The sequence below is a fragment of the Rhamphochromis sp. 'chilingali' genome, assembly GCF_963969265.1.
Source record: "Rhamphochromis sp. 'chilingali' genome assembly, chromosome: 19".
In the NCBI taxonomy this organism is placed as follows: domain Eukaryota; kingdom Metazoa; phylum Chordata; class Actinopteri; order Cichliformes; family Cichlidae; genus Rhamphochromis; species Rhamphochromis sp. 'chilingali'.
This window is the reverse complement of record NC_137946.1, coordinates 33,206,109-33,234,081: the sequence shown is the minus strand read 5'-3', so window position 1 is coordinate 33,234,081 and position 27,973 is coordinate 33,206,109. Positions and strand designations below refer to the sequence as shown.

At 43.6% G+C, this 27,973-nt stretch overlaps 1 protein-coding gene across 1 annotated transcript; it reads left to right on the top strand.

The window, feature by feature from the left end:
• The first annotated feature begins 75 nt into the window (after nt 1-75).
• Nucleotides 76-24,926, top strand: siah2l (seven in absentia homolog 2-like). The gene is made up of 3 exons (XM_080867964.1): nt 76-733; nt 22,761-22,940; nt 23,531-24,926. Exons 1-3 carry the CDS (start codon nt 287-289, stop codon nt 23,900-23,902), a joined length of 999 nt encoding a protein of 332 aa, XP_080724090.1. The 5' UTR covers nt 76-286; the 3' UTR covers nt 23,903-24,926.
• Nucleotides 24,927-27,973: the final 3,047 nt, after the last annotated feature.

The window sequence follows — 27,973 nt, the reverse complement described above, 5'->3', positions numbered from 1 at the left end:
GAAGAGAAAAACATTAAATTCTCACTTCATTCATTTTTTTAATATCTATAATTAAATAAGTTTCCAATATTCTCTCCTGTTCTATTGTATATATTTGTTCTTTTATGCGACGCTGTTTGTTTTTCTTTTGCTTTCAAGCCGAACACGATTCCACTCTCTGATTGGCCGAGCGGCTTGTCAATCTTTGACGTAGCGGCCAATGGCAGGAGCCGACAGGCGATACAAACTAGCAGCCGCCATGTTGTGTCTCCGGGGGCCTCGAGGGACGTCCGGTAGTAAACAGTAGATGACGGTACCGCCTGTTCGGCAGCTCTCAGGAACGGGACCGCAGCTGGAAGCTATGAGTCGTCCATCTTCAGCCGGAGGTGGGGGACTCGGGGCCGGGAAAGCAGGCGGAGGGAAGCACGGGGGAGCGGCAGGCGCCTCTGTTGCCGCAGCGGCCGCCGGCGTGAGCTCCGTGGCCGGGTCGGGGTCTGCTCCCCCTTCCTCCACCGTGTCCATGCCGGCTACCGGCCTCGTCGGACAATCCTCGGAGCTCACGGCGCTATTCGAGTGCCCGGTATGCTTCGACTACGTCCTGCCGCCTATCCTGCAGTGCCAGGCGGGTCACCTGGTCTGTAACCAGTGTCGTCAGAAGCTGAGCTGCTGCCCGACCTGCCGAGGCCCGCTCACCCCGAGCATCCGGAACCTGGCCATGGAGAAGGTGGCCTCCACACTGCCGTTCCCCTGCAAGGTAGACCCACAGACACAAACCGGCCCAGCTGATACTCACACACTACATCACAACTCTCTTCACTTCAGTTTGTGCACAACTTCCTCCACGCACACCTGTCACGTGACGTCATCAGAGCCAAACTAGAATTTCGATTGATTTTCCAAGAAAACGTCTGACACACAGTCAACGGAGTTAAAGGTCAAAGGTTACTCCAGAAAATTGTGATTTATTTATTTATTTTTTCCGTGCTGAGTTCACTGCCTGTAGTAATAATCGGACGTTGAAGCATCACTGCTTAGTTCACTGCGTGCAATCAGTGAAGGAAAGTCATGTCACAGAGTTCATTATGTAATATAGAAAGAGTATTAGGACGACATTAAGAAAAAATATGATTGATCAATTTGAGAATAAAACCAAAATCTCAAGAAAAAAGTCAAATTAGTTATTTTGTAGAGGATTTGTTTGCTTTGAAACATCTTCCTATCATATCTTGTGATAACGTCCATCCTCTTTGTTGCAGGTGTAATCATCGATATCCTGGCATTTGTTCATTGCCATTTCATTTTGTACAAATTTGGCCAACGCTTCCACGATTGTGTGTTTGTTCTTTTGTTTGATTGGTCTTTCCTTTCTTTTCAGTGTCCTTATGCCTCCCACTGCACTGTGTTCATGTCCTAAAGGAACTAAAACACATTTTAAAGTACACATTCGCAATATCATTTGGTTTTATTCTCAAAAATATCAATGATTTTTATTTTCTTTATGTGGCCCTAATACTCTGTCAGAGTAATACAACCAGGAAAGTCCAGAGTCTGTGTTTAGTTCAGTAACTGTAATAAACATAGTTCAGCCAGCAGTGATGAGTCCACTGATTAATCAGGACTCGTCACTCTGCTGATTGTTTCCTCTGTTTGTCTAAAACCTGCAGATAAAAATGGATGACTGGTGTTTTAATCTCCTGCATACCAAAGTGACTGTAGAGTGAGAATCGTGACCAGGTTTTAAATAACATGTCCAACAAGTGTGCAGCTGTCCACATACCTTTGGCCTCGCAGCGTGTTGACTGATTGGAGCGGCGGCTCTGGTTCCATTACACGCACATTAAAGTTGAATTGTGTGTCGGCGGCTGAAAACTGAGTCCTGACTCTGACCCTGAGGAGGAAGAGGAGGTCTGATATGGACACAGTTTCCAACCTGCATAGTACAGAAAGACTTGATACAAACTGAAAGTAGATGTTTCACAGCTCGCTCAGCTCAGCAGGCTGGTTACAGGACAGACTGCCCTCTGGTGGTGTTTTCATGCAGTGCATGTGACCTCAACAGAATATGTCCCCAAGAGTTTAGGGGAGAAAACATTAAATTCAGCTTAATTTGAGTTTATTGAAGCTGTAAGTGAAGATCATGCATAAAATTTGGCTGGTCGACGAACGTTTCGTCATCATTTAGATTTCAACCCACGAGAATCTCCTCACCACTCGTACACGTCCTGCTGCCCTGTAATCATGTTGTGTCGTTATACCTCCTGCAGACAGCAGGCTCATGCTCATTTGTTTCACTGTTGCTGTTAAAATATGTTTTTTGTTTCTGTTGTGATGATCTTCCTCGTCTAATGCTTCTTGGTAAGTGTCTGCAGGCTGGTGTAGATGTCAGCCATACAAATCATTTGGTCACAGATGTTTTGGGTTTTTTCAGGGGAGGTTTGTGTTTTGAAAAGCCCGAAAATTCTACGTAGGACCCAATATTTACTGAGCTGTTCTCTACAGTAGGAGGAAGAACTGCAGCCTTGATGAGGTAGAGAGGACATGAAACTCTACATATAATGGCTAATTTACACCACTAAGTCCTGCTCTCACACCTGACATATATTACACTGTCTGTGAAGCCGGATTTAAGAAATAAGTGCTTAAAGTTTTAAAAAGATGTTTGGTGCCATCTTCTGTCCGTACAGAATGTGACGTCATGTGGTTGGTTGGCTGGTTGTGGCTAACAGACTAACATTAGTTTATGTTAGCTAAGTCGTGACAGTGATGCTATTGGCTTTCTGAATAGCAGCATGAGGTGTAAACATCCTGTAGTCTGGGTACAGAGCTGCCAATAATGCGCTCTGCAGTCAGACTGTGGCAGTTTCCATACCAGACTGTGATGCCGCTGGTTAGGATGCTCTCCATGGTGCCTCTGTGGAAGGTGTTAAGGATGGGTTTGGGGAGGCAAAACCTTCCTTAGTCGTCTCAGGAAGTGCAGTCGCTGCTGAGCTCTTTTTGTCACCGATTTGGTGTTGCTGGTCCTCTGTGATGCAAACACTGAAGAATCTGGTGCTCTTCACTCTCTACTGCGACACCAGCAATGCTGAGCTGGAGATGGACAGCCTTGGTCTTCCTAAAGTCAACATTGAGACATAGATTATTGTCCTTGCACCAAAGTGCCGTTGCACATCCTCTCTGTATGCAGCATCATCATCGTCCCTGATGAGTCCCACCACTGGGGTGTCATCTGGAGACTTGATCATTTGGATTGTGTTGGAGCTGGAGGTGCAGTCGTGGGTCAGCAGCGTGATTAGTGGGCTCAGCACACATCCCTGGGGGGTGGAGGGCGTCTATGCTCAGTGTGATGGTGTTGGATCTTATATTTCCAACCTGTACTGTCTATCAGTGAGAATGTCCAGGATCCATTTGCAGGTGGAGGTGTTGAGTCCGAGCAGGTCCAGCTTGCTGATCAGCTGTTGGGGGATGATGGTGTTGAATGCTGAGCTGAAATCAGTGAACGGCATTCTTATGTGGGCGTTGCGTTGATCCAGGTGTGATAGAGCTAGGCAGAGTGCCAATGAGATCGCATCACCCATTGATCGTGATATGCAAACTGTAGTGGGTCCAGTTTGGGGGGGAGCTGCTTCTTGATGTAACTCAGGACTAGTTGCTCGAAGCACTTTGTGATGATTGGAGTAAGTGCTTCTGGGCAGTAGTATTTGAGCTCCGAGGCTGTAGCTGTCTTTGGCACAGGTCTGATTGGGGGGGGTTAAAGCACTGTGGCACAACAGCTTGGCTCAGGGACATGTTGATGACGTCTGCTAGGACAGCGGTCCCCAACCCCCGGGCCTTCGACCGGTACCGGTCCGTGGGTCGTTTGGTACCGGGCCACGAGAGTTGAGGCTCAGGTGTGAAATGTCTGGTTTTCAGGGTTTTATCGGTTTCAGCGTTATTTTGTTATCGTTTTTATCGTTTACTCGGTTTTCCTGGGTCTTTTCACGTGTGTTATGAATAAATCTTCTTTTTTTCAGTACCGGTACTAGTTTCATTTTGTTGTATTTATCCGCAACACCTTAAAGGCCGGTCCGTGAAAATAATGTCGGGCATAAACCGGTCCGTGGCGCAAAAAAGGTTGGAGACCGCTGTCCTAGGACATCGGTCAGCTGGTCAGCACAGGCTCTGAGCACACGTTCGGGTATATTATCTGGTCCAGCAGCTTTGTGTGGGTTGACTTTAGCGAGAGTCCTTTCACTCGGGCCGTGGACAGGGACAGCACTTGGTTGTCTGGCGAGGGGCTGGTTTTCCATGCTGGCTCATTGTTTTGAGTCCCAAACCTGGCATCGAATGTGTTAACTGCGTCTGGTTGAGAGGTGTTTGGATGTCCCGCCACATTCGCTGAGAATCTCCTGACCAGGCAAAGAGATCACTGACTTTCTTTGAGCTTGATGTCCTTGGTTTGCTTGGTTGAAGTCCCCAGCGATAATGAAAAAGCCCTCGGGGTGGAGAGATTGCAGGTCCCTGACGGCCTCGTACAGCTCCCATAGCGCCTCCTTAGCATTAGCGTCAGGAGGAATGTACACTGCCACAATAACGATGATTCTGAACTCCTGCAGCAAATGATAAGGCCTGCACCTCACTGCCATAAATTCAACACACGAGCAGCCCCGCATGCTTTTTCAGATGTGGGATCACTTTAGTGCTGCAGCAACGAGTTAATGTTAAACTGAGGATGTACTGCCCACTTTGCCGTCTGTCTCTCTTTAGCAGTAAGTTGTCTTTACAAATCGGATGTGGCATGCGCTGCGTCAACGCTAACTAGAGCGAAGAACCCAAAATTTGCGCCGCGCTTGTGAGTACACAAGCAGATCGATCAGTCCCAGTATTAACACTGTACACTAACACAGTAGCTTTATTACAAAATACTAAAACACTGGTTTGATGAGTAGGAACTTTATTGTATTTAAGCAACTGCAGAGAGCAGCAAGGATCAACTGTCAAGCTAGTCATGCACATTTCTGCTGATATACTGTGTGCCATGGTTTTCAAATAGGGCTGCCACGATTACGTCGACTATCAAAATCGTCGACGACTGATTTAATAGTCGACGCGTCGTTTGAAGCTTTGTAAGATCACAAAAGACGCAGGAATAAGCAGCAGGAATTAAGAGTGTAATAACGGACTGGAACAGAAGATGGCAGCACTGCATGTACAAGGATGCCAGCTGCCATTAAATATATATTTCCCTCATTTTTACTGGTGACTGGTAGGAGGTAAGCTGCTGATTTCTCCAGGAGGTGGTTGTGTGTGAAGAACGTATTTGGCAACATTCAGTCGTTGGACAAACAGGAGGAAGTTCTGTGTAACTCCTTGAAAACGGTGAGCTGAGGTTCCCCGTAAGCGCTCACAGCTAACGCTAGAACAGGCTTTTCCCCGCAGCACGCCGTGTAATAAATACTCACAAAGAAAACAGCGGCCGTTACAACTGATGTCTAAAACTTTATCGTTTCATGCATCGGTTAAAACACTCGACTCCAGCTACATGACGCGCAGCTGGAAACACTTCACGCAAGTCGAGCTGCCCAAGATTCACAGAATGTACAGAAAATAAGTTTTTGTGATTTATATCGTTATCGGACGATAGAATTCTTATATCGGGATATGAGATTTTGGTCCTATCGCACAGCCTTAAGTGTGAAACCATCACAGATCTGGAGGTGAAGGTAACTTGAAACGTGACGATGTTTCAGAGTCGCCTGTGCAGAGCTTTGGCTGCTGACTGTCTGGCTCTCTGAGACACAGTGTACTGGAAGGTAGAGCTGCAACTATCGATTACTTTACTAATCCATTACTCAATGGAAAACTCAATAGATTAATCGATAAAAATGCTTTTGTCTTATTAATGAGTAATAATATTCAAAAGAGAAAAAAATACAGGTCTTTTAAAATAAACTGCTCGCTGACTTCTGTTTTAGGAATTAAAATGTTTTTGTTTCATTCGTCAGAAAACAAAACCTCTATTTACTTGTGATATTACTTTTTTGCTTTTTAAAGAAACATTTTCTTAAAAGTAAAAATACAGAGTCAAAGTCAAATACAACAAGATAAATACACAATCTAAACTGAGGCATAAACATCAATCTTTACTGTGTGTCTTTGAGGCTTTACGTTTAGTGTGAGCCAGTATATCAGCACTCTGACGTTTGCTCTGCGCTTTGATGCAGAGCTTTTGTGCTGCTGAAAACAAGATGGTGTGATGATGTAGACGTTATTTAATCTTGGCAATAATTTTACCGTCCTACCTGAAACCTGTCAGGTCAGTTTTACTGGCACATGGACATTTTTATAGACTTTTGGAAAAAAGCTTTAATTTTCATGTTTTTAAAGCTTCTACAGTTGATCTGACAGTGGTGCAAGATGAACAAATCTGAGAAGGCTTTGTATTCAGAATGATTACAGATGTCAGGAGTGAATCAGCGCTTTGTAGTGGTTTTCTTTGTGGATGTGAATCCAGCAAACAGCATTTTGCATTGAATTTGTTTTAAAGAGCTGTCAGTGAGGAGGCAGACACCAGGAACAGACTTCAGGCACATCAAATAATAAAATCAGTCAGGTTTTGCCTGAAGTGTCGTGGATTTTTGCTAGGACCAATTCTGTTTACATTATACATGCTTCCCTTAGGCAGCATCATTAGAAAACATAGCATACATTTACACTGCTATGCAGATGACACCCAGCTCTATCTGTCCATGAAGCCAGATAACACACACCAATGAGTTAAACTGCAGGAATGTCTTAAAGACATAAAGACCTGGATGGCCGCTAACTTTCTGCTTCTTAATTCAGATCAAACTGAGGTTATTGTACTCGGCCCTGAAAAGCTTAGAAATATGGTATCTAACCAGATTCTTACTCTGGATGGCATTACCTTGGCCTCCAGTAACACTGTGAGGAACCTTGGAGTCATTTTTGACCAGGACATGTCCTTCAACGCACATATTAAACAAATATGTAAGACTGCTTTCTTCCATTTGCGCAACATCTCTAAAGTTAGAAATATCCTGTCTCAGAGTGACGCTGAAAAACTAGTTCATGCATTTATTACTTCCAGGCTGGACGACTGTAATTCATGGGGATTCAGTTTTCAGGCCCTTCTTCTGTGGAACCAGCTTCCAGTTTGGATTCAGGAGACAGACACTATCTCTACTTTCTTTGTATTACTGTAAGGTCTTTACCTCACAGTATAAAGCACCTTGAGGAAATTGTTGTTGTATTGGTCACACACTGTGTCACCAGTGTGTGAATGGGTGGATGACTGCATGTGTAAAGCGCTATACAAATACAGGCCATTTACCCTTTTTACCAATATGTTGCAAAAGAAATAAAATTGAATAGAAATTATTTTATTTCTATATTCACAACAAAACAAAAGAGTGAAGACAGAGGTCCTGTGTTTGGTCTCACACACACACACACACACACACACACACACACACTGTGCATGCAGAGCAGTGCTGACAGATGCTTGGAGGAGGAGGATGGCACTCGGTTAAGCGATACTCCCCTCTTATTCTCTCTCTCTCTCTCTCTCATGTTTCCCCGCCCCCACTGTGTGTGTGTGCGTGTGTTGTGTGCGCGCACACGCTGCAGTGTCTCAGTGTCGGTTGGAGGACGCACGTTTTTCTGCTGCTCAGACAGTGAGAGGGAGAGCTCCGAGAGACATTCACTAAAAACCAGAAACAGTGATCGAGTGTGTGTCGGTGTTATTCACCGCCGGTCAGTCAGACGGACGCCACACAGCTCACTCAGTGTGTGTGCGTGTGTGTGTGCGTGTGTTTAGGCCCTGCGCGTTTTGTTTTTTCGTCACCACAGAAGAAGAAAACAGCTGCCCGTGTTTTCTTTTCTGCTGCTGCAGCAGGAGAGAGAGAGCGGGCGAGCGAGGTTCAGCTGCATTACGGCTGCGTCTGTTTGATCCGACAGGTTCTGGTACGTTTACCGATCGATTATCGATTGATTTGAGTCATCAGGTTGGTTTGAACCGATGTTGATGTTTTACCGCCTGAACTGGAGACGAATGCTGTTGATCAGAACAACGTATGAAAATGTTTTTGTTTGTCAAAGTAATCGATTACCTGATTCATGTTGGTGGTGCAGCTGTGGGTCTGATTAATCTGCCAGTTAATTTCCTCATTAATTAAAATGATAATAAATGTGTACAGTGAAGCAGCAACAATGAGTATTTGATTGTCGATTGTGTTACTGCTTGTTGCTCTTCAAGCCAAAAAAAGCCAATGAAAAATATTTCTATTTCTACTTCCTCCCATGTTAGAGACGTTTCACTGTTTTATGTTGTTTGTACAGCATTTGTGGTTTGACTCGGAGGCTCGGTGTTTCCACGGATTTAAAAAAAACAAATTTACAGCAAAAACAGTTGAATTAAGCGTTACACTGAGGTGGCTGTTAGTGTGAATCGGCATATAATAATAAATAAAACATAAATAAAACTAAACTGAATCAATTTCATCTACATTAGATGGAAAACAGCGAGCACGTAAGTCTCTTTTGGCTGCTCCGGTGTTTCTTAAATGGCCCCCACATGTTTTGGTTTGGATCTTCTTCCACTTGATCCGGACTTGGGACCAGCACTCGGAGTACTCTCGTGACCCGGATCTTGTATTTGTGTCCGGGTCTCAAACTGGCGTGCACAGTGAATGTGTTAATCACTGCAGCAAAGAAAACGCTTCATTCAAAAATGCTGTAAAATCACTGAGTGTCTTTGGGCAGTTTAAACCCAGACGATGAAACGTGAAAATAATTGGCAGATTAATTAACAATTAGAATAAACATTCACACTGAACCACAGGGTGGCGCTGCTTAAACAGATTTGGGGGTAGCTGACGTGTGACGTTGGACAGCAAACATTTTTATTTTAAAATATTTACAAGTTCTTTTATTTAATAATTAAAAATAATATAAAACATTTTATTCTTTCTGCCAACAAAGCTCATGTTCATACCCTCTCAAACTAAACACTAAACCTGTGTTTTGAGTCACAGTGTGCTACGATTTCACCACAAAAACATTAAAAAAGTTATAAATTTAAAAGTGTATGAAGAGTTTTCAGTAAATGAAAACGGTGCCTAACTGACTCTAATATAAAAAAGAAAGAGTGTTGGTTTGTTGGTCTCGGTGTTGGTGTTTTGGTTGCTGCCATGTTGGACTGTATTTGGACAACAGGGTGTTACGTTAGCAACTAACGTTAGCTAGCCTGGCTGTAATGGTGCCTCACAGACACAGGATACCTGCTAATTAATGCTCAGATACTGTAGAATTTAAGATAAGAAGAACTTTATTTATCCCGAGGGAAATTCTTTTGTCATACACATGCTCAATGCAGCAGAGGAATAAGATATACAATATGTACAATAGAATACAAGTATACAGTAGGATAGTGCAAAATATAATATCAAATAACTGTAGCAAGTAACAATATAACTATTGTTACTTGCTACCATATCTAGTAGAATTAGCCTCACACGGGCCTGTTATTGGATCATTGCATTAAAAATGCTCAAATAGACTCACACAGCACAGAGATCCAGTCCAAGGATTCTGCAGTTAGCTGAGGTGAAGCCTAGCAGCAGCTAGCACCTGTCTCATCGTCCACCTGTCAGGAAACTTAATGCAGTTAGCAATAAAGACCTAAAGTGTTTCTGCAGCAGGCTCTTTGTATGTGTTTATTTCTATAGTCTATCGAGATCAGCAGCATCGCTATAGCCGGCCTGTCGCTGTGATTTTTGCTAATTTACTGCTGGCAGTGGCTGATGTGTATCTGGCCTTATATTCACAGACCATGTCATTTCTTTTTGTTCTTTGATAAATCACAACAAAAACAGCCATCATCACTGAAAATCACTCAGATTTTTATTTTAAATAGCAATATGGCTCTATAAACTCACATGGTGCATGCGGTGAAGGCTAACGCTGCTCAGGCGCCGGTTTCCACACAGATTCCTCACAGTGAGAACAAAACCATGGAAGCAGCCTCCCAAACCAAAGGATGCTGAAGCACACTTTACAGTCACAGGTGAGGGTTTGAGTCTGAACATGAGATTTGTGGACAATTAGAAAAATATTTGTATAAAAAAAATGTCCCCATTATTTAATCCAACTAACATGAGGTTGTTTCATTTATCAACGTTGTTGATAATTAATGTGTGTTCTTTGTTTCATACTTTGAAATCTTTTACTGAGAAGAATAAGCAAGATGTTTGAACCCATCAGCTTGGTTTTATTTCATGGTCCTTTGAAGTTGATCATGAAAACAGAAGAGGTCTTTTTTTTTTTTTTTTCTAAACGCACCATTCTGTTAGAAAATGTACTGATTAATAGCTTTACTATGGTTTTGGATACTTGGTGTGACTATAAAGGTGCTCCTGTACTGTAAGCATGTATTCAAACCAAACTCATTGTGTTTGTTTTCAAGACTCTGCAGTAAATCTGAGAGCTCACACTAAAGCAGACTGAGGCCAATCGTCTGACTTGGTGAGTTAAACAGAAACCAAACATGGTCAGACGCTCGTCCGGTCTCTGTCCTCCTGTGAACTTCTGATCACTCTGCTATATGATCTCCACGTGGCTCTGCAGTCTGTCTGAACAGCTGCTGCTTGTTTTGTCCTCCTGTCTGGTTCAGTATGGTGAGCCCAAAGGGACAAAAGACTTGAGAAATCAAAGTTAAATTTAGAGTTGGAGCCTCTGAGTTTCCAGGACAAATTTCAAAGAAAGGAATTGCACACATGGAGCATGTGCAGAAAAACTTTAACTAAAGTTTTGATTCTGACTTGTAGTGTTTAAAAGAGTGAGAGACTTTTATGCTGGTGAGCTGTCGGCTTCAGCAGGAGTCAGCTTTCGTCATTGTCCATAGTGATGAGTTCAAATGTCTTGTTTTGTCCACCCAACAGAACCAGAAAATACTCACTTGTCTTTCACAGAAGACCAAAGAAACCTGGAAATATGAGCTGAAAAGATCAAAAACAGTTACTAGAGTCGACTAATCAGTAAAATTGTTGCAGCTCTAGCCTGTGCCGATGCTGTGCCCAGCCTCCTGCCTACCTCTGCTCAGAGAGTTGGCTCACTGGCGCTGCCTTCTGGGCTGGCATCACCGCCATGGGGTTGGTTCAGCTAGTGCTGCAGGGCTGACCGCTAACACCGTACAGCAGCAGCAGCATGGGTCAGAGGTCACGGACAGAGCCCGTCGACCTGTCGGACGAACCAAACCCCTGCCGGGCAGTCAGGTGAGTCCTGAATGATGCTGGCGAGCTTTAACGTACGGCTGCGTCAAGACAGATTTTCAGTTTATTTTAATTTTAAAACACATCATCACATTTTGTTTATGGATGCCCAGACATAATTCAATTCAATTTTATTTATACAGCGCCAAATCACAACAGCGGTCGCCTCAAGGCGCTTTATATTGTACAGTAGATCGCACAATAATAGATACAGAGAAAAACTCAACAATCATATGACCCCCTATGAGCAGCACTTTGGCGACAGTGGGAAGGAAAAACTCCCTTTAAACAGGAAGAAACCTCCAGGCTCAGGGAGGGGCGGGGCCATCTGCTGTGATTGGTTGGGGTGAGAGAAGGAAGACAGGATAAAGACATGCTGTGGAAGAGAGACAGAGATTAATAACAGATATGATTCAATGCAGAGAGGTCTGTTAACACATAGTGAGTGAGAAAGGTGACTGGAAAGGAAAAACTCAATGCATCATGGGAATCCCCGGCAGCCTACGTCTATCGCAGCATAACTAAGGGAGGATCCAGGATCACCTGGTCCAGCCCTAACTATATGCTTTAGCAAAAAGGAAAGTTTGAAGCCTAATCTTGAAAGTAGAGATAGTGTCTGTCTCCCGAATCCAAACTGGAAGCTGGTTCCACAGAAGAGGGGCCTGAAAACTGAAGGCTCTGCCTCCCATTCTACTTTTAAATACTCCAGGAACAACAAGTAGGCCTGCAGAGCGAGAGCGAAGTGCTCTAATAGGGTGATATGGTACTACAAGGTCATTAAGATAAGATGGGGCCTGATTATTTAAGACCTTGTATGTGAGGAGCAGGATTTTGAATTCTGGATTTAACAGGAAGCCAAAACAGGAGAAATATGCTCTCTCTTTCTAGTCCCTGTCAGGACTCTTGCTGCAGCATTTTGGATTAGCTGAAGGCTTTTCAGGGAGTTTTTAGGACTTCCTGATAATAATGAATTACAGTCGTCCAGCCTGGAAGCAATAAATGCATGAACTAGTTTTTCAGCGTCACTCTGAGACAGGATATTTCTAACTTTAGAGATGTTGCACAAATGGAAGAACGCAGTCTTACATATTTGTTTAATATGTGCGTTGAAGGACATGTCCTGGTCAAAAATGACTCCAAGGTTCCTCACAGTGTTACTGGAGGCCAAGGTAATGCCATCCAGAGTAAGACAAAATCTGAACAATGTCCTCTGAGCGAGCGTTTGTTACACTAAACAAAGTAGGGAATGAACCTACACTGAGCTTATGGACTGTCGTGTACACCAGAGCTTTTTAAAAACTTACTGTAAAGTTGTGCTGCACGTGAAGCCGGATTGCAACAGTTCTCGCCGGTATCGCTGAGCTGCGTCTGCACGAATTTCCTCGCTCGGTGGTTGGATCCTGTAGCGTTGGTCGTCCTTTTTGTTGCAGTCTTGCGTCTTTCCGCTTTGAACTGTGAGGTCCAGTTCATGTGTTGCTTCACTGATCATGGTCGCAGAGTATAAGCGGGAAATACCAGCTGCAATGCAAAGGGTGAAGCTGGTGTTCATCCAAAGGACTGGGGCCTCGCTGCAACATCAGTTGAATATGTCTTTGGCAATTAACGCATCTGCAGAGGTGCACCTTTTCATGTCAGAGCTAATACCATACCAGTCGCATCGTTTTTTCCTCACAAGGTCTTGAAAAGACCACGAGCATCATCTGATTCTGCAGCGTACTGGCGGTTACATCGGCCTACAGACCAACTGCTTCATTCGACTAAATCTAAACCGCAAGTGAACTAAAGAAACACTTCTTTCAACCAGAGGCAGGAAGACTGTCTGAAAGTATCTGATAAGGCAATGGAGGTTAGTTGATGTGCTTTAGCTTACTGCAAAGTTGCGGCTGTGAGAAGTGTCGGTAGAGCAAAGGTGCTATGGCGTATGTCTTAGTCTAATAATAAGGTGAAAGGGTCTCTTCTTGACTGCAGGTGTGCTGTGGGTTTACAGTGTTTGAGCATGACTGCTTTAGGAGGCTTTATCAATGTCTTAGGATGTGGCTGCATCTCTCATAGAGATAATCACTGAGGTATACACATTTTCATAACTTCTAAGATATGTGCAGAGTTTGATAAGCTTGTCAGGCTCCTTGAAGAGATGACTAAAAATAAAAAAGAATAAAGGGGTCTAAAAATAGGCTTTGTTGAAATGGAGAGACAAAAGCCACCTTTGTGAGGCGAATGACAAATCCAGAGTTGGTTAAGCGAACCAGAGTCCCAGCTCGTATTCAGATGCCGTTCACTGTGCACATATGTGTCTGTAATCACAAGCAGCATCCTCAGGCAGGTGGTGAACAGCCGGCAGGAATACCAAAACCATTATCCTGAACCACAGCGCCCTTCATCGTCTCACCAATCCCAACAGAACAGATTCATCAGATCTGCGCCGGCTGAAGCAGCAGCACAGCCAGGAAAGCACTCAGCTGAGCCCAGCACGATCAATACCAATCAGGCTGAAAGGATCAGAGAGGCTGAGCGAGACGTGCTGCTAAACGAGTTGGGGGTAAAGAAACCTCCCTCCTCTGCAGTCGGGTTTTTATTAGGAACAAATGGGTCCAGTAAGTTTGACTGAGATCGATGATGAAATGAGGTTAATGGATGTGAAGATTTAGCTACCCTAAAAACCAGCCTTGATGGTCGAGGGTGGAGTTTGATACCTCGGCTGCACAGAGCTGGTTTTCTCTTTTATGGCTGACTCATAATCAAAACATGACTCAGCAAATAAAAAAAAAATACTTTAAGACCTCAAAGATGAAATTCATCGAACATAATGAGACACTTATATTTACAGTGCAGCTTTTCACTGCAGCTACCTGAGCACATGTTGGCTTTAAAGGAAATGTGCTGGTTTGAATCACATCTATTTATCTGCTTCACACACAAGTTGTCCGTGGTGTTCCACGGGGTTTGTGCTTCGACCAACAGGTTTTTCATCATCCATGCTTCCTCTGTGAGAAAACCCTGCATACATTTGGTTTGCCCGTAACTCTCAGTACTGTCATGCTTTTAAATTCAACAGTTTACTCTACAGTTTTGGTTTTCCTGTACATGACAGATGTTGATTCATCAGATTCACAGCAGACTAATGCAGAGATGTTCAGCCTGTGTTGGTCAGGACTGCGAGGTGTTTCCTGACAGCAGGTTGTGCCGTCGGAGTCCTGATGAGACGCTGCACAGGTTTTGTTCTAAATCCTCTGCTAAAGCAATCTGGATAAGAGGATTCCTGCCTGCTGTGTGTTTGGCACAAAGTGACAAAATGTTCTGACCTGTTCTAAATCGAGTCCTGAAAATTGATCATGGAAATCAGGTCGTTCTTTTTAGTTCTGCTTAGGGCTGCTCAATTAATCGAATTTTAATCACGATTACGATCTGGGCTTTCAACGATCATTAAAAATGACTGAGCCGATTATTAGCCCCTCCCTTGTGCTTTACTCTCGCGCTGCTCCGTGTGGCAAATCAAGCGCACCTCTCTGCATTTCGAACACGTGTCACAACAATTAAGAGCAGCGGTCCCCAACCTTTTTTGTGCCACGGGCCGGTTTATGCCCAGCAATATTTTCACAGACCGGCCTTTAAGGTGTCGCGGATAAATACAACAAAATAAAACTAGTACCGGTACCAAAAAAAAAGAAGATTTATTCATAACATACGTGAAAAGACCCAGGAAAACCGAGTAAACGATAAAAACAATAACAAAATAACGCTGAAAACCGATAAACACCCTGAAAACTATACATTTCACACTTGAGCCTCAACTCTCTCATACCAAACGACTCTCGGACCGGTACCGATCCGAGGCCCGGGGTTTGGGGACCGCTGATTAAGAGGACCCGAGGGAGTTCGGAAAGCTAAGCAGAAGTTATTTGGAGAGGAGAGTGACTGCTGTTGGTTGAAAAGAGAGGTAAAAAAAACTTCAGTGGTGTGGAAACATTATGGGCTCGCACAGTCAGAACTCATTTTTCATTTATTTTTTATATTGCAAACATTTGCACTGTTATCAGTATTTGCACACTATTTTATATTATTTTTTGACAATCTTTAAAGTCATTATCCAACACATTGTTATTGTTAAATAAATATCGTCAAATGATCGAGATCTCAATTTCAGTGAAAATAAACGTGATTATCATTTTTGCCATAATCGAGCAGCCCTAGTTCTGCTGATATCTGCGTTTTGGCTTCAGAAGGTGGTGGACATGTTTTCTGGGTTTTGGACAACAGATGAATATTCATATTACAATTTTTATTTTATTTTTTATAGGTTGTAGTTAATAAATCACAATTTCAACTAAGTAATCATTCCAAATAAATAATCTAAACCCAGGACAAATGAAGAACAACTCATGTAAGTTTATAAATTAGCTTACAAGTTAATAATTCAGAGAGCTGCGCTTGTTACATCTGAACCAGCAGTTTGCTTTAATGAATAGAAGTCGGTTAATGTGGCCTTTGTGTCTGCTGCCCTTTCCAGGAAGCCGCTGCTGTGTTTTGACCCGCAGATCGTAAATATTTAATCACTGAGTAAAGCTCCTGCTGAGCAGCGATCGAGGACTTCGCCTGCAGTGGCTTCATGCCTGCTACATTATTCTGATCATTAATGCTGTCGAGGCTATTTTGTGTCCCTTGGTTATCGATTGTCTCTAGAGTTGAACTGTCTCTTTGGTGGGGTTGCATTGAGATGACATCCATACACCCAAACTCTCAAGTTACTAAAAGCTCTATGAACAAATGGGATGCTGTAATAGTGTTACCCACAGGAAGTGGCTAGTCGGCATATTCTTCGCCAACTGGTCAACCCATCATAGCATATTTAAGTTTATCACTGGTTAATTTATCATCTGCTCTCAGTTTAGATCCAGGTAACCTGGATACCCCAGAAACATCCATAGGAGGCTTCAGTATAACCTTCAGTTGGGGGGAAAATTCAAACTACGTTACGCAGATTGTCTCTCAGAAATGGGAGTCTGAAGGAAGCTAACGAGCCAGATCTGGTTGAATTTGTCTGAAAAGTCTCATTTCATTGAGAGCTTTTGTTTAAAGCCTGGACTTAGTTGAGAAACTGAGTGAAACTGTCAGTTTGCTGGTTAGTCATCGGTTACTGGAAAGAGGAGCTCTAGTCCTCACAGGCTTGAACTGGACTCCTGGTCATGAGTCTGATGCTGTCTCCTAACCTCGCAGCAGGTTGTGCTGCCTGTTGTAGTAGACAAGTGTTTCACCAGATCTGTGTTAACACAAACAGGAAGTGGTTCGTGTTATACATTAGTGAATAAATGGATGATCATCCTGTTTTCTCCTCCTGCAGATGTGTAGGTGTGCTCCTTATCCATCCTGACAGCCAGACCCTCTCCAGCAGTCGCCTTCCAGACGTTAATCTACTTATCGTGCTGCCGACTGAGATAACGCTCAGTCTTTGACAGCAGTTCTTCAGGCTTAGCCAAAACCGGTTATATCCTATTTTATTAACAGAGCGTGTTTGAGGTTTGTTTATTGTGTTTAGGCAGCAGAGTGATGCTTTACAGCTTAAATGATTACTACACTGGCCAGAATGCCTCAATAATGAGCTTCAACAAAGGCAGATCTGCTGTCAGACATTTTATCCTCACTGTATTATAAGCACACATTAGCAGAAATCACAGCGTCTTGTTTGGCGTGAGAATGTTTCGTTGGGTGGAGACTGTAGCGGCTGAAGCTCAGGAGGCTAAATATGTTCCACTTTATCACCAAAGAGTTCTCTGAGCGTCCTGAGGGTAACGACCTGCTCCCCATCCTTCAAGAACAGCAAAGCTTCAGAAGCTTTTTTTTCTTTTGCATTTACACCAGTTGCATTGAATCAGTGGGAATGCTGGTGTTTGGCGTGTCACTGACACTGAGGACAACATGATCAGAGCTGTGAGTTTGGTCCGTTTCATTTTCTCAGCTCTCTCAGCCACAGCAGACCTGCTCCACTCGAGGACCAGAGATCCAAAACAAGCTTGAAACTCCCCACGCCAAACTCAACCCACCTCATTCCCAATGTAGCAAAGCGTGAACGTGAAGCTGTTAATTCACCGGTTGCTCTGCATTCCTCCTTGACCTCCAGCTCTGAGCTGTGCGTGACTCATAACTTAACAAGAGTTTTAACGACTGTTAGAAAAATTAGCTAATTTCTAAATCGACTGTCAGGCAGAGCCAGGACTCGCTGGAGGAGGCTTCCCTGCTTGGACCGCTGCCCCGGTGACCTGGCCCCAGATAAGCGGGAAAAAAAGGATGGATGGAACTCCGACACTAAATATCAGTTACTCCTAAACTTGAATTGTACTTCTGCGTCGGGTTTATGGCTTACACCATAACCAGAACCCCAGTTTAACCCTAACCTAAAACCTTTTACATAACCTGATGTGCATCTGACTACACATTAGGCCGACACATACCACAGCAACTTGGATGGCGTGAAACGTTGCTGTGTGGGAGTTAAAAGGGTTTTGTGGTTAATGCGTGAGTTGGATTTAGATTTGCTGCAGGAGTCTAAATGAAGTCTAGAGACTGAGGAAGGAACTAAAAACTAGAGATGGCACGATACCACTTTTTTATGTCCGATACCGATACCGATATCATAAATTTGGATATCTACCGATATGAATCCGATATAGTGTTTTTTTAATCAACAAAACTGTTTTTTAAAATATCTTGCTGCATTTTGCAAGTCTGCAAGTTCATACTCAAGTTTAAAACAACAACTACACTAAAGCTATTCTGTTATACCTGTATACAAAAAAAATATTTCATAGTTCAGCAATACTGATCAATCTAATAAACTTAAACCTACACCATCCTCCCTATTCTGGTATTTTAAAGAGTACTTAGCATAAATATTAAGCAACCTAACTAATAGGGTTCCAACTCCCAGCAACAACAAAAATAAATAAATAAAAAATAGGGAACCACCCCTCACGCTCCACCTCATGATGCTTAATCGACGTAATCAACCTTAATTTGATGCAGTGTGAAAAAAAATGCACAGAAATCAATTATTTTTCAAGAAATATTAAATAGATTCAACATCTTTCTTCAACAAAATTGCAGACTGCACAGATAGTACCTTCCCAAAGGAAAATGTACTATAGCTTACTAGGGTATATATATTAGACTTAATAGTTACTATATACAGTAATTGACTTCTATTCATTTTACATCAAATTAAAACTTTGGGTGTCAGATAATTATTTATTAAAAGCTCGACATTTTAAATGAGAATAAGAAAGAAAAGTATGTCTTTGTCCCCCTTTTCCCTGTTCATGCCGTATCGGCCCCCCTGGCTAAACTTTGCTAGATCCGCCCCTGCACAGTTACGTCAGCTACGTAGGAAAAGATCCTCGAGTAGAAAGTAATATTAAATAAATTCTAACAACAGCTGATCAAGCTTAAACGTGCTGCTGTTGTTCAGCCGCTGGTTTCCTCTTTCTGGTGCAAAGTGGGCCAAAAGCAAAGAAGAGACATGGACTCCCGACAGAAAAGCCGATCAGCTGATCGTTAAGCAGTTTCACGATTGAAGTAGCAGCCAGAAGAGGCAGTCGCTCCATATATCGCTCGTTAAGCTTAACGTGGGAATGCTTTACAAACATTCAGAGATGGACTTACACACTTGCTTTACTTCTTTCGGGATGACTTTGTCGGAGATGAAATGCCAGGTTGCTAGCGAAGCTCCACATGCTATCCAGACCACCGACAGGTCCTGCATGCCACAGCCGCTCTATCACGTGATGCATACTGCTCCGACGTTCTGAGGCGAGTTACGGCGTGTTGCAAGTTTTGTGAGGTGCTTTCGTGATATTTAATGGATCGGATTACATTTTTTATTTTTCTCCGATATCCGATCCAGTAATTTAGGTCAGTATCGGACCGATACCGATACGTAATATCGGATCGGTCCATCTCTACTAAAAACTAGAGACGGACCGATCCGATATCACATATCGGTCCGATACTGACCTAAATTACTGGATCGGATATCGGAGAAAAATAAAAAATGTAATCCGATCCATTAAATATCACGAAAGCACCTCACAAAACTTGTGACATGGCGTAACTCGGCTCATAACCGTAGCACGTCGGAGCAGTGTGGTCACGTGATAGAGCGGCTGTGGCGTGCGAGACCTGGTTGAGCATTCGGAGCGTCGCTACCAAACCAGCATTTCATCTCCGAGGAAGTGATCCCAGAGAAGTAAAGCAAGTGTGTAAGTTCATCTCTGAGTGTTTGTAAAGCATTCCAGCGTTAAGCTTAACAAGCGATATATGGAGCTACTGCCTCTCGCTCTCTCTGCTGCTGCTACTTCAATCATGAAACTGCTTAACGATCAGCTGATCGGCTTTTCTGTCGCGAGTCCGTCTCTCTTCTTTGCTTTTGGCCCACTTTGCACCAGAAAGAGGAAACCAGCGGCTGAACAACAGCAGCACGTTTAAGCTTGATCAGCTGTTGTTAGAATGTATTTAATATTACTTTCTACTCGAGGATCTTTTTCTACTGCTGATGTAACTGTGCAGGGGCGGATCTAGCAAAGTTTAGCCAGGGGGGCCGATAGGGCATTAACAGGGAAAGGGGGCACAAAGACATACTTTTCTTTCTTATTCTGTCATGTCGAGCTTTTAATAAATAATTATCTGAATCTTACACCCAAAGTTTTCATCTGATGTAAGATGTATAGAAGTGCATTACTGTAACTATTAAGTGCAATACTAAGCTGTAGTACTTTTTGCTTTTGGAAGGCACCACCTGTGCAGTCTGCAGTTCTGTTGAAGTAAGATGTTGAATTGATGGAAAAATAATTGATTTATGTGCATTTTTTTTTTAGACATCCATTAAATTAAAGTAGATTATGTTGATTAAGCATCACGAGGCGGAGGGTGGGGGGTGGTTCCCTATGTTTTGTTTTTTTTGGGGTTTTTTTTCTTGTTGCGAGTGGGCGACCCTATTAGTTAGCACTAATAGTACTCTTTAAAATACCAGAATAGGGAGGATGGTGCAGGTTTAAGTTTATTAAACTGATGAGTGTTGCTGAATTATGAAATATTTTGGGTGCAGTGTATTTTTTTTTTTTTTTTTTAACATACAGGTATAACAGAATAGCTTTAATGTTTTGTTTTTTAAAACTTGAGTATGAACTTATACAAAATGCAGCAAGATATTAAAAACACACTATATCAGATTCATATCGGTATCGGACATGAAAAAGTGGTATCGTGCCATCTCTGCTAAAAACCAAAGTCCCTGAAAAACAGACCAGTTCTTGCTTGTGTGAACATATTCATTCATGATGGACACAGAAAAATTGCCCAGCTGATGAGAAGAGGAGGAGCAGAACATAAAGTTCAAGAAAAACTTTGTGTTTGGTGTGAACGTACTGATGGTTCTTAAGTCCTAGAGAAACACTCAGTCATACTTTACTTTGTACTTTTGTGTTGAGTCTACGGAGTATCCTGGTGGCGATCGTGGCTCAAGAGTTGGGAGTTCGCCTTGTAATCGGAAGGTTGCCGGTTCGAGCCCCGGCTTGGACAGTCTCGGTCGTTGTGTCCTTGGGCAAGACACTTCACCCGTTGCCTACTGGTGGTGGTCAGAGGGCCCGGTGGCGCCAGTGTCCGGCAGCCTCGCCTCTGTCAGTGCGCCCCAGGGTGGCTGTGGCTACAATGTAGCTGCCATCACCTGTGTGTGACTGTGTGTGTGAATGGGTGGATGACTGGATGTGTAAAGCGCTATATAAATACAGGCCATTTACCATATCCTGAAACCCTTACGCAGAGCTTACTCCATAACCTGACTTGCACTCTCAGTACAGCTAATGTCATGTTGGCACAGCCCACAATTACTGTGATTATTTCCTCACATTTCCAGCTGCTTCTGTCACCATTTTTCACCTTGATCGGCAGAATGGATCAGTTTGAACTGACTAATGTATAGTATGAATGTAATGTAAGTGCTACAGTTGAACCTTGTGTAGGCTACACCGATGTAGAAGTTGAGCTTAAGAAGAGTGGACTATCTCCAAGACTTTGAGACCTTTTTCCATAGTTCTTCTAAGTTTGAAGAATCTTAAAATGAGATCATGCTTTAGCTGAACAAAGTGGCCAATGAGACCTGAGACGTGCTTCCTGAAGTTTAAAAATCTTCGGGGCACATGTCTGCCCCATTCCAGCACCGCGTTAGTAAGACTGGGAAAGATATGACATTGAACATCAGAGACATGGCACAGATGTCCGTTCTGCATCTGGGATCCTGTTTTCTGTTCAAAGCTACTCTCCTGCATATATTTGATGTATAAATAATGGATCCATATCTCGATGATGTGCTGTGACAGCTGGGTGCAGAGCGTGTACTGTGTGGTGTTCTGGTGTCAAACCACCCAATCAGCAGTCATCTTCTGAACACGCCGTTCTTGTCTGGATGTGTCTCCCCTCATGTTTATGGATGCTCTCCCAGCACGCCGAAACCAGGGGGCGATGTTCAAACAGCATCGCTAATGACATCGTCCGCTTCCCCCGAGAGCCTTCCCGTCTCCCTGAGCTCCTCACCGCCTCGCTGTTTTCATACCTCATTTACTGCCTTCCTCATCACTCCCCCCCCCTTCATGCCCCGCTATAAGCTCCGTCTGTCTGTAGTCAGTCTGTTGTTGGAGATGAAACGGGATGAGGGAGGGAGAGTCTCACCGCTGTGACCTTCAGCGTTTCAGAAAATGAAGGAGACTGCTGCAGCCATTACAGTAACGCACTCCTGTCTGCATAAAGGCAGCAGCCATCGGCTGTCTTTATATCCCAGCTTCTTAATTCATCCAGAAAATTTAAATTACTCCTCATTTAATGTCCTCTGAGCCGAGGCAACAGTTCAGACATTTATCAGGAGGAAAAATGTGGAAATGGCAAAACATCAGTACAGAAGCATCAATGAACCATTGAAATGAAAAGTGGTTTGTGTTGGACCTGGACTAACATAACAATGTTTCAGTTTAGTTTTTAAAACGAACCAAACTAACAATGACTAAAAATATTACAACTTTTCTGTGTTTATTCTGTTTTAAGCACACAGCGTAGTTTTAACTGTAGAAAGTATAAATGTTGTTACTTCCTCAAGATGAGTGTTTACGCTGAACCTGGATGGCGAGGGCCGGATCTCAACAAGAAACCGTACGATGGCAGAAAAACTGTACGTTAGCCAGTGAGCATAACCAGTCTTTGACTCTTAATGGACTTTTATTAAGTATGATCTGAGTGAGTCCATGAACTCATCAAAGCGGTAACACCGGTCATGGCCAAGGGTCATTTTCCCCGTCATGTTACAACATTGAAAAGAATGCAAGTTTAAGGCACTTCCACATTAGTTCAAGTAGATTGTCGGTGAGAGAAAAGGGTCAATTTCCTTGATGTAATATTCATGTGAGATGCGACTTTCCTTCAGCAGCTGATGTTTCAGGTCGAGCGTGCCTCTAACTGTGTTGTGTGTCCTCCCTGCAGTATTCGTCAGCCGGCTGCCCACTGTCTCTTCACCACAGCGAGAAGCCCGATCACGAGGAGGTGTGCGAGTTCAGGCCGTACACCTGCCCGTGCCCAGGAGCCACCTGCAAGTGGCATGGCTCACTGGAGGCCGTCATGCCTCACCTCATGCACGCTCACAAGTCCATCACCACGCTGCAGGTCAAGATCCAAACTTTGATTCTACAGACACACAGTATGGGGTAGAAACATGGGCAAAGTGGGAACCATCTTTGTTTGCAGCCTGTCCTTCTGACTGTTTCTGCACTTTGGGGCTTTAACACAATGCATCCACAATGAATGTCGAGCTGTCATGTCAGCGTTCCAACCGTTAACCAGTGTAAGGCCCTGCATTCAGTATCAGTGGAACCTCTGAATCAAACAAAAGCGCCGTTTGAAGTAACCAGCAGATTTAACTACTCACCAACTGAACATGCAGGATGTAGTTGGAACGCAGCTAGGAGAGATTTCAGGACATCCTACACATCAGGTCTACAAGCTGCTGAGACAAACAATGTAAATTATTAAGGAATCCTCAGCAGCGAAACAGAGAAACACGGCACTGTGTAGAAACGGGATCACAAGTGTTCTTAACTGTGTGACCTTCGTGTAAGTGAACGTTTCACCTTTTCTGCTCACGTCTCTGACACCACAGTACTTCTTGGTTCTTCAGCTTGTTTTCCTCATGATTTCAGGTGTGAAGTGTGAAAACGTTGAGTTCTTCCTAATCGGTACTTGTTTCCGTGCTGCAGGGGGAGGACATCGTTTTCCTGGCGACGGACATCAATCTGCCGGGCGCCGTCGACTGGGTGATGATGCAGTCATGTTTCAGCCACCACTTCATGCTGGTGCTGGAGAAGCAGGAGAAGTATGAAGGTCACCAGCAGTTCTTTGCTGTCGTGCTGCTCATCGGCACCCGTAAGCAGGCCGAAAACTTCGCTTATCGCCTGGAGCTAAACGGCAACCGGCGCCGGCTCACCTGGGAGGCCACGCCGCGCTCCATCCACGATGGCGTGGCCGCCGCCATCATGAACAGTGACTGCCTGGTCTTCGACACCTCCATCGCCCATCTGTTCGCTGACAATGGTAACCTGGGGATCAACGTCACCATCTCCATGTGCTGACGGAGCCGAGGGGAGCCTCCTGCCGAGGGAGGAGTTAAGGAGGTGCAGAGTGCACCTGCTGACAGCCTCAGTTGGAGTCGTTCGAGGAGTCGGCTCAAACAGTCAGCAGCAGCCCTTTGACCTCTGTGGTCAGCTAACGATGGACGTGGGGCAGAATGTCCTTTGGTTACCTGTCTGGAAACGAGGGCGTCACCTCGAGCCTCCAACACTCTCCTCGATGGAGGAACGGTCGGATCTGCTGGTTCGACCGCAGCCAGGACGTCTGGCCTGGTTAGAGATTAAACTCCCGAGGACTCGGTCCTCATTGGTGGAAACAAACACTTCTCTCTGCCGAAGCGGCTCCCTCTTCCTGCGTCGGGTTAATCGGCTTCCTGTCAGGCCGGCGTGTTCACAATATTCTGCTCTGCAGTTCTGGTGCTATCAGACTGAGTTTACGTTCTTCACCAGCAGAGGCCAAATACACCACGACTGTTACGACATTCACAGTTAATGGTTCAGGAAACGCTCTGATAACGTTCACGTCTGATTAGTTGTTTACAGAGAGATTCTGAACATGCAGAGTTCAGCCGTGGCTTCTTTATTGGTTAATGTGCAGATTATTTATTGTTTTGGCTTTTTTGTTGAAAGGAAGTGGAGAATGTAAAGATATTTGCTTTAGTATCACATATAACAAAGAAATCATCCAGTGATTATAGGACAGAGCGGAAAATGAGTCTAACCTTGTTGCCAACAGACCAAAAATATTCAGGAAATATTATTCAAGGTGAATTTGACTTATTTCAATAATCTCTGTGTACTGAAGGAGTTGGTGAAAACTATCTACATGTCCATAGAGGTGAGGCATGTGAACATGTTTATTTCTGCTGTAACGTTTTAGTATGAAAGAGGATAAATGTCATTTTAAGACTGGAATTTAAAGCAAAATGAGGAATTAGACACTTTTAATCCGAGGAAAATGTTTGTCTGAGTCGTTAGTTTTCTTTGTCACGTGTCAGTAAATTAAAAACTGTCATTCTCATTCTCATTGGCTGTTTCCTCACACTTTTTTAAACCTTTTTGATAAACTCAGTAAAGAAAGGGCCGTGGGTCGGGCTGTCAGCTGTGTTTTTAATATGCACGTATAGAAAATGATCTGCAGGTTAATCCGTCTGTGTTCATAAAAAACAAATACTGTGAAAAAGCTCCACAGACCTGGAGTCAGCTGGTGGAAGAAGGCTGCCAGCAGTTCAGGTAAAGCAGAGTAATGTGAACACCAACATTCTGACTGAGAGGTTGCCGGTTCAGATCCCTGCAGCTGCAGATGGTGACTGATGGCGGGTCTCTGACTGGAGGTCGGCCTTTGACCTGAGCTGTGCTCAGTTAATCCTCAGACTTTCTTTAATCTCTGATAAAAGCAGTAAAATGGAGGAATAATCCTCCCGTCCCTCCTCCTGCAGTCCGTTTAGCCGCCAGCGCCTTACTTTTCTACCGCTAACCACCTCCTCCCATTCACCCGCTTTCTAAAGGGGCCTTGGTGCTGATGTGCTGCTTCTGGGAAACAGAAAAACGCAACGATGTGTTCAGAAGAACGGAGAGCTGCTCGTCTGCTCAACGCCACAGAGACACGACCGACACAAACTCGTGTATTTATGTGGAAATGTGGGTTTTAAAAACTAAATTCCTTCTCGTGAAACCGTCATAGCAACTGACCAGAAAGATACCTCTGACCACAGACATGTCTGTAACTGAACCGCAAAGCCCTCCGAGCTCAGCGGCGTTTCCTCTGTGTTCATGAAGATGAAGAAAAGTCCAAAATAAGCCGATTTCTTCCCATCATTCATCCAAGTGTCTCATCCAGCTCTGGATTTTCTTTAGAGAGTAGCTTTGTATGATTCAGAGTTACGTCTTATTCTGATTGGCTGACTTCTGCTTTTGAGCTGTAGTCATTAGATTTCTGTGCTTGTAGAAAAACACACCCGGCTCCTTCGTACCTGCTCGATGATTATCGTGTTTCTGTGGTGTGTTATGCTTGACTGGTGGGTCGTGAACAGAAAACTGCAAATTTGAGCTTATTTGTCATAAAACTTGTCACATCCCACATTTCCAGAGTGGGCAGGAAAAAGGCTTATTCTAATATGACTGCTGTATGTGCACACAGTAGAAACACAGAGCAAACACTGCTGTCTCTTTGTCTCCAGGTGTGGTTACCTCGACACGAGTGTCCCGGTTTCAGGGTCCCGTTTTTCCGTTTGCGGATCATTTTGTGATTTTTCAAAGTTCAAAGTGCTCGCTGCAGTTTGATGTGAATCTTTGATCACAAACAATGAGAGCAGGAAACATCCTCCCAGTGTTGGAGTGACGAAGAAACCTTTTTACTCTTCGGATGAAAGCACGTTTACTTCCACATAGCAAAGAAGTTTTATGGCACCATAAGAAAAATGCTGACACACACACACACACACACACACACACACACACACACACACACACACACAGTGCAAAAGTCTTGAGCCTCCATCATGTGTTCATATTTGAATGAGGGTTTTCCAGCCTCTGAATGCCAACAAAGAATCAGACTCAGTTTTAACAGCCTTGGAAATGAAGCATGAGGACGCACAGGGAGGTCCACAACCCGGGACGCTCGTGTCCACAGACACACTCAACAATAATCACTTTCACGCCGACTTTCCATGAAATATTTTGAGATATTGTAAATGAAGCTAAAGGGACAGTCTATTTTCTAAAGATTTATTCCTCCCACTCTTTGTTTTCACACGTATTTGTGCTGCTGTTTGAGATTTCCAGAGTACGTTTTCTACGCTCACGGTGATGTTTCTGTTGTAAAGCTCAGTTTGTGATGTTTCTGTAATAAACAGGTTTGTTTACGCTGACCTTCATGTTGCTATTCCTCCTTCCATTAATAAACTGAACTTCTCCTCATCGTTTGGAGTACACCAAAATATTTTAACATTTCAGTTCGAAACCATCAGTAAAAAAATGAGCATCAAATTTTTTACCATATTTGGAAAAGAGGGTGGTGTACGTATTAAACTGGCTTCACTTTGAACTTAGGCTGATGCTGTGTACTTTCAGCTAGAGACACGATTTAGTCTTTAAGAAAATACCAGGACACCAAATATTAAAGTTGTTTTCATCTTTTTCACATTTTTTGCTGCTTTTGCTCAAAGTTTAGGCTTTTTTTTTGTTTTATTTTTTTTAATTTTTTTTTAGGTACCTGCTAAGTGCCAGAAAGACACTGTAGTTTGAGGACGTTCCCTCAGGAGCAGGTTCAAGTTCTCTCTGAATCCATCCTGTGACCATATTTATGACACAGTAACAGAAAAAGAAACTTTTGTGCAAAAACTCGCAGTTCAAAAACTATTTTGATAAAAGATACGATCTTGAATTTGGAAGGACTGGGTCACAATCCAAATTTCACAAATTTATTTGCTCCAGAGTGACAGGAGGTGGAGATGTTGTCATGGCAACAATTCTGAGGACTGAAGCTCAACTGACAGCTGAGCTTATTAGAATCTGACGGAGTCTTCAACAGGCACCTTTACTCAGTTTAGCTTACAGCAGCAGTTTCTTCAAGGTGCTTTGTATTGTAAGGTGAGGAGTCTACAATAATAAGGAGAAAACCCCCAAAATCAGACGACCCTGATATTAGCAAACACTTGGCAACAGTGGGAAAGAAAAACTCCCTTTTAACAGGAATCTCCAGCAGAACCAGGCTCAGGGAGGGGCGGGGCCATCTGCTGGGGGTGAGGGGAGGACGACAGGACAAACAGCCAGAGATTAATAAAAAGTTTAAGTCATGTTATCATCCATCCTTCCAAGTACGGATGGATGATTCAATGCAGAGAGATCTATTAACACATAGTGAGCGAGAAAGGTGACTGGAAAGGAAAAACTCAATGCATCATGGGAATCCCCGGCAGCCTACGTCTATTGCAGCATAACTAAGGGAGGATTCAGGGTCACCTGGTCCAGCCCTAACTATATGCTTTAGCAAAAAGGAAAGTTTGAAGCCTAATCTTGAAAGTAGAGATAGTGTCTGTCTCCTGAATCCAAACTGGAAGCTGGTTCCAC

Coding starts and splice junctions, on each gene's coding strand:
- siah2l (XM_080867964.1), top strand. CDS start 287: ATGACGGTACCGCCTGTTCGGCAGCTCTCAGGAACGGGACCGCAGCTG. Junction 734..22,760: donor CACTGCCGTTCCCCTGCAAG/GTAGACCCACAG, acceptor TCCTCCCTGCAG/TATTCGTCAGCCGGCTGCCC. Junction 22,941..23,530: donor AGTCCATCACCACGCTGCAG/GTCAAGATCCAA, acceptor TCCGTGCTGCAG/GGGGAGGACATCGTTTTCCT.